Genomic DNA, 14,365 nt, shown 5'->3' on the forward strand with positions numbered 1-14,365 from the left:
TTCCTTTTTGTCCGTGTGATAAAAGTTGACAGCTTTTTTATGCACTAATTAGAAACTAGAGCCCGTTTGGACGCTTTTATTTCTATAAAGTTTGTCATAGCCTATAAAAAAAAAATAAGTTGGGCAAAGATTCCAACTTATTTTTTTTGGCTTATATGTTCGTTTTAAATTTTATATTTCGCTTTAGATAAGCTAAATCAAATGGGTCCAATTATTTTTCGAGCTTATTTTAAGACAAAATGACTTTAAATCGCCTACCCAAACACTCAAAAAAATTTGAAAACATTTTTTATAAGCCAACTTATAAGCCAATCCAAACGGGCTCTAGTCGAGAACTTTTATACTCTCAACTGCTAGTAGTTTAACTTTTACATATCATTTTGCTACTGACACAACTAACATGACCAGGGGTACTTTCTTCTTGTTTATCAATATATGTGTCATTCTGTTTTTTCTTAATTCCATGTTCAAACAATGTCCGACAGATTGATTGAAGCAAAATAATACATGGACTAATAACAGCAAATGCATATAGGTAGTAAGAAATATTACTGCAAAAGATACTTAAAGTCAGCATTTAGGTAACATGAAATATTAATGCAAAAGATACTTAAAGTCAGTACTTAAATCTTCCACTCGAACTGAGTTCCAAAAAATGAAAGCAAAAGGGACTAATGAAGCACCAAGTTTAATAGAGTCTATGACAATTAACCTAAACCAGGATACACTAAGAGAGAACAAAAATTACATTCCCCAGTACAGACATTCTCTGAGTAACCATTTCTTGAACATCAACTGTGGTTCTGCGAATAACCAAAACTTAGTGGTTGCTGACAGAAAGCAGGCTGCAACAAAACAAAAAGAGAAAATGCATCAGTTACTTAAGTTGGCCTGTTATATTAACAGATATCGCATACATAGTCAAAAACAAAAATAACGCCTCGGTCCCAAGCTAGTTGGGGTCGGCTATATGAATCCCACTGTACCCGGGCTTGGGACTGGCAATATAAGCAAGCTCACACAGGCGGAGTTGGACAATGTCAAAAGTAATAAATAATACTAAATAAATAATAAATGAAACAGAGATAAAAAACAATATGCACAGATGGGCAGGCGTTAACCACAAACAGTGAGCTGATTTACCCCATTTTTTACAGTTGCGTAAATACAGTCTTTTAGGAAATTACCATTCCGAATAACGTTAGACTTGGGTGTAATGTTTGCTCATATATTTATATATTTCTCAATCTTACATATAAACCCTTAAACTGTCTTCTAACGTTTGCATGCTCACAAAATTTTAGACCGTGGTCTTAACTTTTTCTCATAAAATTTTCAGTTTGCTCAAAAAGAATCTTTAGACACGTGGCCTAAAGATCCATCAGTTGCAAGAGAAATAAAAAGGTCATTTACTAAAATAGTTGTCTCATTTTCGGACAACTACTGAAAATTTCTGCCAACAGTGTCTGAGGCCCAGTTTTTCTTGAGCTGAGGGTCTACCGGAAACAACTTCTCTACCCCACAAAGGTAGGGGTAAGGTCTACGACTTTGCGTACACCCCAACCTCCCCGGACCCCACTTGTGAGATCACACTAGGTATGTAGTACTTGTCGGAGTGTGGTTGAGGCCCAAAAAGCAGACCTTATAATAATATGCATACCCCGATAATATTTGCCAAGAAAGATGACATCAGTCATTTCTCCTAATAGGTAAATCCATTTGAATATAGTTAGTCAAAATGCAAAGCCAAGAAAAGAACACAAAATTGCAAGACTTTAATGTTATCTCGACATCTGCTGCTAGGAAGACACCGGCAGCTAATGGTATAACTTCCATAGTTAACAGACTAGCCACTCCAAAAAACATCATTATACATGAAGTTCAGTTCTCCAAACATCAGGCCTGTGGCAAGAGGAATATGGATATCTGGTAATTGATAGATGTCATATTAATGCTACAACAGCAAAATTAGTCCCTCGAACCTAAAAGCATATTATGGAAAACATAAGATTGATAAGATTAGTCCCCGGACCCTGCGCTTAGCGGGAGCTTAGTGCACTGGGCTGCCTGATAAGATTGATATATATCTATTTTTTTTTTAAGATGGTAACAGTAAGATTGATATTTTTTTTAAACGAGCACATTACTAACATCTACAATTAGACCTAAACAGCATATTACTGACAGCGTAAGATTGATATTTTTATTTACCTTAGCTTCCAAATCAGAGTTCTCATATACATCAAATACTAAATTATATAATCTGATATAGGTGCATCTTTTGGTGCTCTGGTTGAAATATTACTTTGGCCATTACACATTTCATTAAATTAAGTAAAAAAGGGCTCCTAAGAATCCTACAACAAAAAGTTGGTGATTTATAATATAAGGCCTCAAATTCATCTGAGTCATAATCATTGCTGATTCAACTCCAGTAAGAAAATGGTAACTAAGGGACATGAAGCTGATTCATACCTGAAAGAAAGCATGTCTAACTTGATCATATGAATGTGCATAAATCATGCTTTGCGTTGGCCACTGCATGAATACTCCATCATTGGAGGTCTGATTAAATCCCATGGCATGATAGGGGCCAATAACAGGGTTCCTGTAGTTTGGTGATGCTTGAGCATTGGGTAGCTGACTCATTTGAGGAAAAACAGCATCGTAATGCACATATGGAGGCTGAAACTTCTGCACATCAAAAGGTGCCACGCTAAAGCACTGACCAGATGGGACACTCTTAACATACCTGCATCAGTTTGAAAGACAATTGTGTCATCTTCAGTCTCTATTTCATGTTTTAAATTGTTGCAGAACAAAGAGGAGCATGGAAAGATAAAGAATTTTTCAAAAAGAAACCTATATCATTTGTTTGAAAGACAGTAAACTCCACTAATTGAGATGAAGCATTGTAGAATATACAAATACTCCCTCGGTTCCAATTTATGTGACACACTTTCCTTTTTAATCAGTCCCAAAAAGAATGACATCTTTCTATAATTAGTAACAACTTGATTTTTAAACTTCCCATTTTACCCTCGATGAAATGATTATAGCCACAGAAATTTCTCAATTTTGTTTTAGACGAAAAGCTTAAAAATTATTGCCTTTTTTCTTAAACTTAGTGCCCAATCAAGCACCTTCACATAAATTGGGATGGAGGAAATATATTATACAAATGGTTTCAGAAGGCAAATAATTTACCTAACATAATTCCGGTCATAATCAGGGTCACTAAGCTCTTTCTCCCTGTCCCTAAAGATGGCAACTCGGGAAGAAGTACCACCTTCCCTGCTGCTGAGGCTTTTCTCCATATCCAAGAGTAACCTTTCATTCTCATCTATGCTGTTCTTGAGGTCAGAAGCAACACGAACCAATGTGTCTCTTGACTCAGAATTAATAGGACTATTAAAAATACGTGCACGTGCCCTGTCATACTCCTCTTTTCTCTCTTCCACAGTTCTTACTGGACTGCGTTTTGCACCCGATTCACCATCTTTTGAGGAGGTGTTACTTGGCCTTGGTTGTATTACTATTTTCATCTTCTCATATTTGTCATTTTCAGATTGTTTAGGTGGGACATCGGATAAACGCACAGCTGGGTATTTGCTTTCAGGTTTTCTTGTCACCAGGATTTTGGCTCCTTGACCATCCACAACATTATCCTGAACCATAGTCTGCAAACCATAGTGTTGAGCAACACGGTGCGCTGCAAGTCGGAGGTAGGAAGTAGGAAAATGTGGGAACTCAAACTGTTGCATATCAGAATTTTGCAAGAACTTCTGAATGTCGAGCTCCATTCGTAGAACTAGCCAAATAGCAAGGAAGAACCAGATATAAATACTTTTGACTATAGAGTAATTATTCTACTAATAGAAACACACAGAAATATTAAACAATGAGTTAGTTGGTGCACTATACACAAGAAGGTAATCACCCATTCTCCCAACAGAACAAATTGTCAGTAAAACCTTCAGCAGAGAACTAATTTCTGCTTCTATGCTAATTATCATTATAGTGCTCTCACAGACAAACAATCAGCATACATCACACAACTCTTTCTGGTGCTATAACACTAAAGCAAGATAAAACATCCACGCAGCAAACCAGAGGCAAAATAAAACACAAACAGTTGGTTTTAGGGCTATCAGGATGCTTTTCCTGATATATTCACCAGAATGCTACAATTGGTGATTCCTGGACACCTCAAGGTTGGAATCTGATGGAGCCTTTTATGTTAAGAGGTTGTACATGAGAAGGAATTGGGCTGCTAGTGAAGGGAGGCCAGGTTTATGGAAGAATGTTTGGAGAAGTATAAAACCTATAAAGGTGAGATGTTTCTCTTGGCTGGTTGTAAGAAGGGCATGCGTAACTTAGGAGGTGCTACGGAGAAAAGGTCTAACAGTTGTGCCTAGATGTTTTCTATGTATGGAGGCAAGAGAAACAAACAACCACCTATTCCTTCATTGTAGATTTACAGCACAACTTTGGACAATGCCTGAACATACTGCTGACTTGCTGAGCTGCTGGATTAGAAGAGGGGAAAGCAAGAGCCAGAAAAAATGGTGGAGAAATGGGAGATGCTTTGAAGATACATCAAATTCTATTCAGAAAGCGAAGGAGAATTGTATTGTATCTTTCTATTTTTGGTGTAAAGAACAATGTATAGAGAATGTAGATGATCTTGTAGATTTATTAGGAGCATTGTAAGTTTATCTCTACCTTTAAAATCTTTTCATTAACTGTCCTTTTTGGAGGTTGCCAGCATATCCTTAATGCTGAGGAATATAACAGTACCAGTTTCTCAAAAAAATAAAACACTAATAGTAAAGCTTATGCAACATACATTTCCACGCATAACATTAAGTCAACATAAAGAAGGTAATCGCCCATTAACCCAACAGAGCAAATTATCAGTAAAACCTTGAGCAGAGTATTAAACCTTCTACTTACTATGCTAATTACCATGTTAGTACTCTCACAGATAAATAATCAGCATACATCACACAGCTCTTTCTAGTGCTATAACACTCAAAGCAAGATAAAACATCCTTGCTATCAGTTGAGCAGGGGAGCAAACCAAAAGCAAATAAATCACAAACAATAATGTTTATGCAATTTCTGCACATAATATTAGGTCAGCATTAAGAAGGTAATCACCCATTCTCCCAACAGAACAAATTATCAGTAAAACCTTCAGCAGAGAATTAAATCTTCAACTTCTATGCTAATTAAGATGTTAGTGCTCTCACAGACAAATAATCAGCATACATCATAAGGCTCTATCTAGTGCTATAACACTAGGGGTCATTTGGTAGTTGGTTAAGAGAAATGCAGGGTTTAGTTACAAATGTAAATAATACATAGATTCCCTCATAACTTATACATGTATTCGTTATGTGGGTTCATAAAGCTAGTACCCAAACACCGTACTTGGGGTACTGAATTTTATACATAGCAACTAAAAAGCTACCAAACATTAACCTGAATAATTCACTTCCTAACCAATGACCAAACAACCCCTAACAGTACTACTTATGCAACATACATTTCAACACATAACCCATTCTCCCAAGTCCCAACAGCACAAATGAACAGAATATTTAGCTTATCTGCAACTAAATTCAACTTCTCGAACCCAACCAAATTACTAACACCGATCATTTACACATATAATACACACTAATAAGCTCTCAGATCTACAGCTAATCAATCACCAAAATTCCACATATTCACAACAAACCCACATCAGCAAAATAAAAACAAACCCAAATCCAGCATAATTAAAACTAAACCCTCAATTACATGAAGTTTGTTGAAAAAACAAAAAACAAACAAAATAAATCAAACCCAGATCAGCAAAAACAAAAATAAACCCAATATTCTGCACAATTAAACCTAAACCCTAAAAAATAGTAACACATGCTAGTAAATTACATGCAATTTGTTGAAAACAAAACAAAAACAAAAAAAAGCTAATAAACCCAGATCAGCAAACTTAAAAATAAACCCACTTCAACATAATTAAACCCTAACCCTAACAAATACAACTCAATTACATGAAATTTTATTGGGAAAAAATAATAATTAGCTATGTTACTTACTGGTAAGGCGATGACGTGGATTTTGAAGAGCTTCAACCAAGAAAGGATCCACCATTGACAAATAACCACAACCCGAATCCATATTTAGCAAGAAAAAAAAAACTAAGAAATTATAAGGGGTAATATATGTATGTATCCAATAAATTGGAGGGTTTTTTCTCAACTTTTTTTTTTTTTTTTTTCTCTTTTCTTCAACCCCAAAAGGGAGGAGAAGAAGAAGAGATATTTCTTTAAGAGCTCTCTCTTTCTATTTTGACAAGTGAAAAAAAAGAGAGAGAAATTGAGAATAGAAAACCCTATTGGCTTGTTATCCCCTTCCTCCCCAAAAAGAAAAGGGTCTCATTCTATTCGATAGGGATTGGGTTTTGTCTTCTTTTTTGTTTCCTTCTTTATTGAATATAAAAAGATCTTATGTTTAAAAAAAAAAAAAAAAGGGAAAAAGGGTGTGTTTTTATGGAATGTGAAAGGTTTTATTACGAGGAATATGGCCAATTTATTAGCTAAAATATCTGTTTTGGCACGGACCACGTCCACTTGTGTGTGTGTCTCTGGGCCTCTGAGGGAAATTGAGAGCTTGAAATAGCCAATTTTAAGGTGAAAAAAAGAGAGAAATATAAGGTTCCTTTTGTTTTTCTCAAAAGTTTTTATAAATATGGTAGGATAATTTATGGTAAATTTTCTTCTTCTTTTTTAGTAAGAAGTTTCGAGTTCAACCCTGAAAATAAATTTCTCTTTGATAGGGAGCACTAGAACTTCCATAGTGGGATTTTTAGTTTTTATGGCGTGAATTTGGACTAGTCGAGCTAATTAATTGCTGAGCTTTGAGAATGGAGTCTTTTTTAATAGGGAATGTCGAAACCCTATGATGGGTATTTTATGACTCAAATCTGAATTTGTCGAGTTAATAGGTTTTGAATCCTGCAAATTGAAACACTTTATTATAGGAAGCGCTAAAACTCCCATAATGAATTTTTTATGGAGCAAATTTGAATTAGTCAGTAAATTCTGGTTATCAAATACGAAAGAGAAAATTGAGGTAGCATGATTATTTTATCACTTTCATTTCTACCACGTTTGATGTCATTGACGTAGACTAATCTTTAAGGAAGATGCAACTTAATTATATACGAAGTAATTTAGATCTAGTGGAATCAAACAATATTTGCTCAAAGGTACTTCTAACTTGGCAAAGCTACAAATAGTTCTCAAATTCTGCTGGATGATACTGAAAATACAAGCCCATGGACTATCCCTATTCTTATGTGTTAAGATTTGCAGGCTTGAGTTGCTAGTCACCAAAACCATGGTTATCTAATTGGACTATAACAGAAAATATAAGCCCAATACAAAATTTATGGTCCTGATATTAAAACATGGCCTTCCATTAGCATCTCAAAATGTATGTTTCGTGTTTAATTAGATGAACAGCAAAGCTTTGACTTCTAATTATGAAGTGGAAAGCTTTAGTATTCCTCAATCACCCGTTTAGCTCCATCTATGGTATTTTCAAAGCGTTGCAAGTGTTATCCTATTCTGAAGATTTTACGTAAATCGTCTCGATCTATTATCACAATTCAATTTACATGTCATGATCTGGATTTGAATGTATAATAGAAGCTCGAAAGCTTTCATTCTTGTCCCAAACTGAATTCAAAAGCAAATATAGCTTCTTCCACTGAAATTTCTTCTATTGCATCCTCATTTTCGTTGTCCATATATATTATCCCTCTATTTATTAATAGTTACACTTCCCGAACTCAGTTTATATGCCACAAAAGTGGTACTCTCTTACACGAGGATATGGACACAAAGCTCTTTTTATTTCATAAACCATACAAAGCTCTTTTTATTTCATAAACCATACTCAAAATAATTCTTCCAGAAAACAAATACATAGCACCTTAAAAAGAAACAACAGAGGAATTGAAGCAATAAGAATGAAAGTTGATACAAGAAGCTAAGTTCAACTATTTATGCTAGCAGCTGCTCCAGTTCATGCTCGAAAACTGACATAGTATTGCTGTCCTTCAAACATATCCATGCGTCTATTCCACCTCTATCTCTTGAATCCATCAATAATACGAAATCTCTCATTGCCTTTTGATTTACAGTTAACCATGACGGCTTTCCCCATCCAAAATCAACATCGAAAAATTGGTAGCCACACAAGCTACTAATTTGCACCCCTACCTCGCCTCGGATTTGTGCTGGAATTAGCTCCATGAAGTCATAGGGAATAGCCAAAATCGCCTCATCTCGACTAGTTTCTCCACATATTTTGAACTCAGTTCTATTAATGATTTTCTTATACAAGTGACCAAGGTGGCCAAGTCAGAGCCATCCATATAGGGGTATTCCCGTTTGATCCAAAAAGAATATTCAAAGCATTTAAGGTGATTAGGAGAATGAAAAAGAGGTCTAATGAACTCCATAGAAACTATCTCAATCTTTCTTTCCATGGATAACGAACTTTAGTTTTCTGGCTAGCTAGTTTTGTCTTGGTTGAACTCAATTGTGCAACTCTCAAGTATTATTTTTTGCTTATATAGTAATCGATGTGTCAAGTTTTTGTATTGCCCTCCCATATATTATGTATCAATTTGCAGTCTAGTTTTTTTTTTTTTTTTAAAATCAAACTGGTGGATCATGTGGTATCAATTAATTAATGCAGACGTAATGTTATTTTAATTTATCCACAAACTGATTTGTTTCCCACTACTTGTATAGGGTGAAAACTGACTTTACACGTGGCATGAGATGGTATCGATATGTGGCCGACAGAAACTATTAATATGCATTTCATCGGGAACCCGACGGAATTGATTCTACGCGAACTCGGCGCAAAGAGTACGGAGCTATTGCCCCAGAGTATTTTTGAAGTCCAGGCGTTACATATCCGGTCATACACTATTTTTTTTGTAATTAAGTGGCATGTATTGATCATTATTGTCCATTACGAGGGACAATTCACGGCTCTATGCTAGTAGATTATCACCTATAAAAAGAGTCCAACTTCAGTGTTAGAAGGCATCCAATTCTAGCTTAACATTTACACTTTCCCATATTAGCAAATTACTACTTTTTACTTGCTTTTTCTACCGGATCCGAAGTGTTCTCAAAGGCTAAGTGTTCAATCGGAGTCGTCTGCATTAAGAGATTCTTCCGAGTTCCCACGGCCCAGGCTCAATTTATTATATTCTTATTCTACATTTGCTTGATTTCACTATTAATTGATATTACTTTATTCTTATCTATAACAAATCAATCTACATATCCTATAAACCACTAAACAAATTCAACTATACCTTTTTGGGTAAACACTATTTACTTGTATTCAACGAGCGATCATGTGGTATCATACGAAATGAAGAAGATTCACATAATCTATTTGCGCTGGCTATTACAAATTATTTGATAAATAAATCTAAATTCTTAGTTAAGTAAGTCGTGAGAAAATTAAGTTATTCTGAAGTAATCTGAATTTTTGCTCGAAGACGATACCATTTGATTTTCTAAATCTTATTTTAATACATATAGTTGTATCATCTGGGTTTTTAAGTTCTTTATATTCATAAATTAACTTATCTCGGTACCATGTGACTTTCACTACCTGTATTTAATACCAAGTCCACCTAGTTTGGGTGATATTTCGTACTATTACTTCATAGTTTTCGCATCATTACATTTTACTAGTAATTAAGAATTTTCTTTTCCTCCTACGTGGGGAGAACGTCTTCTTAAATAATCAAAGTGCGGACACGAATAGGATACCGTATGATCTTTTAATTCTTATTTTTAATAATAATTTAGCTGTATCATTATTGGTTTCAAAAGGTTCTATTATATTCATAAACTAATCTAGCGTGGTTTACCATATGATATTTGAGTTCTTAAGTACTCTGTTATCGTTTGCCGAAATGGAATGGACTATTGTGATCATGATAAATTGATTTAGTCTATTAGACTACTGCTATTATTATTATCCCTCGATCCCAAACGCACATGCAAGTATACGCGGTCGTACAAGTAATATAAGATTGTTAAGTTCAGATATCATACTCACAGGACTTATGATTAACTATTTACTAAATTAAACTAATGCTAATTATCTAAATAAGAAGCAAAATTCAAATTTATATTTATAAACTAAATATTTATAAACTAACTAAAAATAAAATATAACAAATAATGAACTTCAACCAAGAAAGAGTGAATTTTTATCGAAGAAGTGATAGATCTAAGGCTATGACCACTAACCATTCAGTTGAGTCTTCAAATCGTCCTACCTATGGGTTACTAATTGACAAGTTAATTGTAACTTTATTATATTGTCGCGAACTGCTCACAAAGCTTGTAGATGCTACTATAACGCCTATATCTCTATGGTTGCCAGAGGTAACAAGAACTCGTTTATTTTTCCGTATTCAACTAAGTAGGGCTAAACGGTATATCTCTATCCTCAGTAGCGAAACAATAAAATCGAACAAACTCTATTTATTTTTATTACGTACATGAATTCCCTTTCTCAAGTCCAATTCACGCACCATAGATAATGTTCAATTAGTGATCAAGTAATTAAACAATTAAGCACAAGAATAAATAAGCAACCCAAAGATGGAAAATCAATAGATATAAACGATAATTAAACGTCAACTTTCATGTTTGTGTCAAAACCCTAGAACTAAAGAGTTTAGCTCTGCATAAACATGTAGGAAAAACAACAAATCATCCGAATAAAAATGTAAAAATAAGTATTACAGAGAAGATAAAACCCTGTAACTACGGCCTCCACGGCGGCTCCAAGCTCTCTCTAGGTCCAAAGTTCTCAACTAAGGGTTTCAAGTTATCCAAAGTTATGTAAAAACCGTATATAATATGTATTTATGGGGTACTAAAAGGCCTAGGCTTTAAAAAATCCTAATTAAAAGGCAAGTTAAACCCGGCCCATGCTGACCGCGCGTCGCTGGTCCAGCACGGCACCTTCAGTGAAATTTGGATATTGATTGTGCCAGGTTCGCGACGCCTATGCAGCGCGGGACTCTTGGTTTTTGTGACTCAACCTTCACGTGTTGGCCCTGCGATGCAGGGCTGGCACATATGCTTCCTTCAGTTCAATTTTTTTTTTCTTTTAGTTCATCACTTGTAGTCTTCAATTTGTCACCTCGTGTAATCATCATATGCTCCAAAATCTACCACTTTTAGCCGGGTTTTTCATTGTTTGTCTTCATCGTACCTAAACACATGAAATATAACAACATAAGCTCAAATATGACGATGTCATCATAGATTAAGCGATAAAAGTCAAAAGAATGAGATGTAAAATGACACGAAACATAGATATTAGTGCCAATATCAATCAGTTATTTGAATTTTCATTCGTTCCAATTAATAGTTCGTTTGCTAAACAACTTTTGAAATAATATTTCTATTTCTTATGTAAGTCATAATTGTACCAGGAAAGATAGCAAAGAGAAATCACAGTACCGGAATGAGTAACAAGATCCACTACTAGAAATAGAGGTTTTTTTCCACCGAATCAACTCACTGGAAAAACGCATGGTGGGAAACAAGTTTTCATTGAAATGCTGGGAACTTCCTAATTTTTCCGTGTGAAAACACTACTACTTTTTATATTCTCACTTATTCAATCAAAATATCCTTGACAATAGTCATTGAACGGTTTTTTAGTGGGAAATTTCAATGGAAAAATGATGATTTTTTAGTAGTGATCACAACTTGTATTTGGCTTGAGAATAAAGACATTCAGAACGAATTTAAGTATAAAAGAAGAGGAGAGGCAAGGATTTGTGTTTGCCTCATAGGTGAAGTCAACTTGGAAACTTCAAATTTCCTTGCACATGGATCATAATTAATGAACTTTTTCCCCTTCGAGTTACAATTAACGACCGTATCATCCTATTAAGACTTCCTTGCACATTAAGATCTTGAACCGAAGGTCTATCGAAAACAACCTTTCTATCTTCAAGATAGGTATAAAGTCTACGTACACTTTACTTTCTTCATATTCCACTTATGAGATTACCCTGGGTATGTTGTTGTTATATTCCCTCTGTCGGAAGAATCATTGATAATAAATATATTGATTGCAATGACAGAAGAGTGCTTTAATTCCATGTGCTTTAATTACATCCTCATTTTGGCTACATTACCCAAACTCAACATTGGGGGTCTATGCAACAAAAGGTAGCACGTTGTTACACTTGTACGGCTCAAATTTGAAGTTTATGATTCTAGATTCTAAAAAAAGCAAGTTACAGGATTCTTGATAAATTATTTGTACATATTAAATGATTTTTTTACACAAATACAAGATTTGTGTCAAAGCTACTAGGTTTTGCCGAAGAAACAAAACAAATACAAATGCTACCATAAAAAGAAACAACAGAGGAACTGAACAATAAGAATTAAAATTGATACAATAAGCTAAATTCAATTATTTGGCAGATCCAAATGCTAGCAACAGCTCTAGTTCATGCTCGAAAATTGACATAGTGTCACTGTCCTTCAAGCATATCCACGCGTCAATTCCACCACTATCTCTTGAATCCATCAATATAACAAGATTTCTAGTCGCTGTTTGATTTACACTTAACCATGAAGGTTTACCCCAGCCAAAATCAACATCATAAAGTTGGTAGCCACACAAGCTACTGATTTGCATCGCTACCTCGCCTCGAAAATGTGCATAAGTTAGCTCAAAGTAGTCATGTGGAATGACCAAAATTGCCTCATCTTGACTTTGTTTATCCACATATTTGGAACGCAATTCTGTTAATGATTTTCTTGTATAAGTGACGAAGGCGGGCAAGTCAGAGCAATCATTCTCACCTTTACATGCTGTGGAAATTGCAACAGCATTTCCTACACAATGATCTGGCAATGGAGGGACAAACCACCTTCTTCTATTTACTTGGTGCGCGAACTTTGATAATTTTGTTTCAGTCCCTGAAGATGACATGGCACATTTCCATATCACGGCTGATACAACATCAACTCGTGTGGGCTTTGGTACATCATCGCTCATGGCCTTAGCCTTGAGTGATGCTATAGTAGATGCATCAAAGGCGAACAATTTAGTGACACGTTCCTCTTTAAAAAAGAATTTGGCAAAGTCAAACTGCAACTTAGGCCCGTTTGAGACATAGGGAATAGGTGGTGGTAAGAATTTTGCAGCTGCAACGAATTCAGGTAAATCAGGGCAGCTACCTCGGGCAGTTATTGCCCAGGCATTGGCGAGGGTGCACAGCGTGGCACCATCAGCAACTTTGTGAAAAACACAAATACCAATAGCCATACCTCCACACTTGAAAATTGTGACTTGAACAAGTAAAGGAAAGGCCGAGTTATGGAATACTGAGCCACCTTGAACACTGGGGAGGAAATGTTTAGTTAGTTCGAGTTTTCCATGAACACCCTCAAACTGATAATTATGAGCAAAAGCCTCATAGAAAGGCACCCCATCGTCGTTGCATTCAATTGAGTTGCCCTTAATTCGACCAGCAAAAGGGTAAAAACGAGCAAGAGAGACAAAGATTTCCTAAAAACGAGCAATCTTGATGAATTGATTGCCCTCGCTTGCTCATCGGAATAATATTCATCACCATCTGGAGAAGGATAAAATAGAGCTAAGGGAGCAAATACAGGTATTGCCATCTGATCCAAATAAGAGTATTCAAAGCGTTTAAGGTGATTAGGAGTGGGAGAAAGAGGTTTAATTAGCTCCATAGAAACTATCTCAATCTTTCTTTCCATTGCTAACTTTAGTTTTCTGGCTATTGAGTATAATTTGCTTATATATATAGTGAATATCAATTTCTAATCAACGGGAGATGATGGGGTGCATTATATTAAGATTGTAATCTTCTGATTCGAATTTTTAATTATAAGTCAAACTGTGATTATCATGCGGTATGAATTAATAATGCTAGAATGAGTTGTAATGGTTCTTTTATTCATTTTTCTGTGTACTTTGCCGTCCCTCAACTATTGATTAACCTGTAGTCAACGAGAGATATCATGTGGTATCAATAAATGGCAGAACTAGTGGGTTGTAAAATTAAATTTATTCTATTTTGAAGGTGTTGATGATTATCTGAAGCAAAATCCATTAGCTCTGAAATACTCTCAAATGCATACATGAACATCTTTGTACTAAAAGAGTGCTTTAATTCCATCCTCATCTAGGGTACATTATCCAAACTCAACATTTTAGTCTATGCCACAATAGTAGCACTCTC

At 35.2% G+C, this 14,365-nt stretch overlaps 1 protein-coding gene and 1 pseudogene across 1 annotated transcript; both read right to left on the bottom strand.

Annotated features, from left to right (window-relative positions):
• Positions 1 to 576: 576 nt before the first annotated feature.
• Positions 577 to 6,468, bottom strand: LOC132049182 (uncharacterized). Its single transcript, XM_059439883.1, has 4 exons — positions 6,108 to 6,468; positions 3,208 to 3,811; positions 2,476 to 2,752; positions 577 to 845 (listed from the first exon to the last, which is right to left on the bottom strand). The coding sequence occupies exons 1-4, from the start codon at positions 6,187 to 6,189 to the stop codon at positions 792 to 794; spliced, it is 1,017 nt and encodes a 338-aa protein (XP_059295866.1). The 5' UTR covers positions 6,190 to 6,468; the 3' UTR covers positions 577 to 791.
• A 5,906-nt stretch (positions 6,469 to 12,374) lies between these two features.
• On the bottom strand, positions 12,375 to 13,881 carry LOC132050816 (vinorine synthase-like; annotated as a pseudogene).
• Positions 13,882 to 14,365: the final 484 nt, after the last annotated feature.

This window comes from Lycium ferocissimum, chromosome 3 (assembly GCF_029784015.1).
Source record: "Lycium ferocissimum isolate CSIRO_LF1 chromosome 3, AGI_CSIRO_Lferr_CH_V1, whole genome shotgun sequence".
NCBI classification, from domain to species: Eukaryota; Viridiplantae; Streptophyta; class Magnoliopsida; order Solanales; family Solanaceae; genus Lycium; species Lycium ferocissimum.

What these genes read in the sequence shown, in the direction of transcription:
- LOC132049182 (XM_059439883.1), bottom strand. Translation starts at nt 6,189, where the DNA reads ATGGATTCGGGTTGTGGTTATTTGTCAATGGTGGATCCTTTCTTGGTT. An exon ending in TCCACGTCATCGCCTTACCA is followed by an intron (nt 3,812 to 6,107) that starts GTAAGTAACATA and finishes CTATTTGGCTAG; the next exon opens with TTCTACGAATGGAGCTCGAC. An exon ending in TATGACCGGAATTATGTTAG is followed by an intron (nt 2,753 to 3,207) that starts GTAAATTATTTG and finishes AAACTGATGCAG; the next exon opens with GTATGTTAAGAGTGTCCCAT.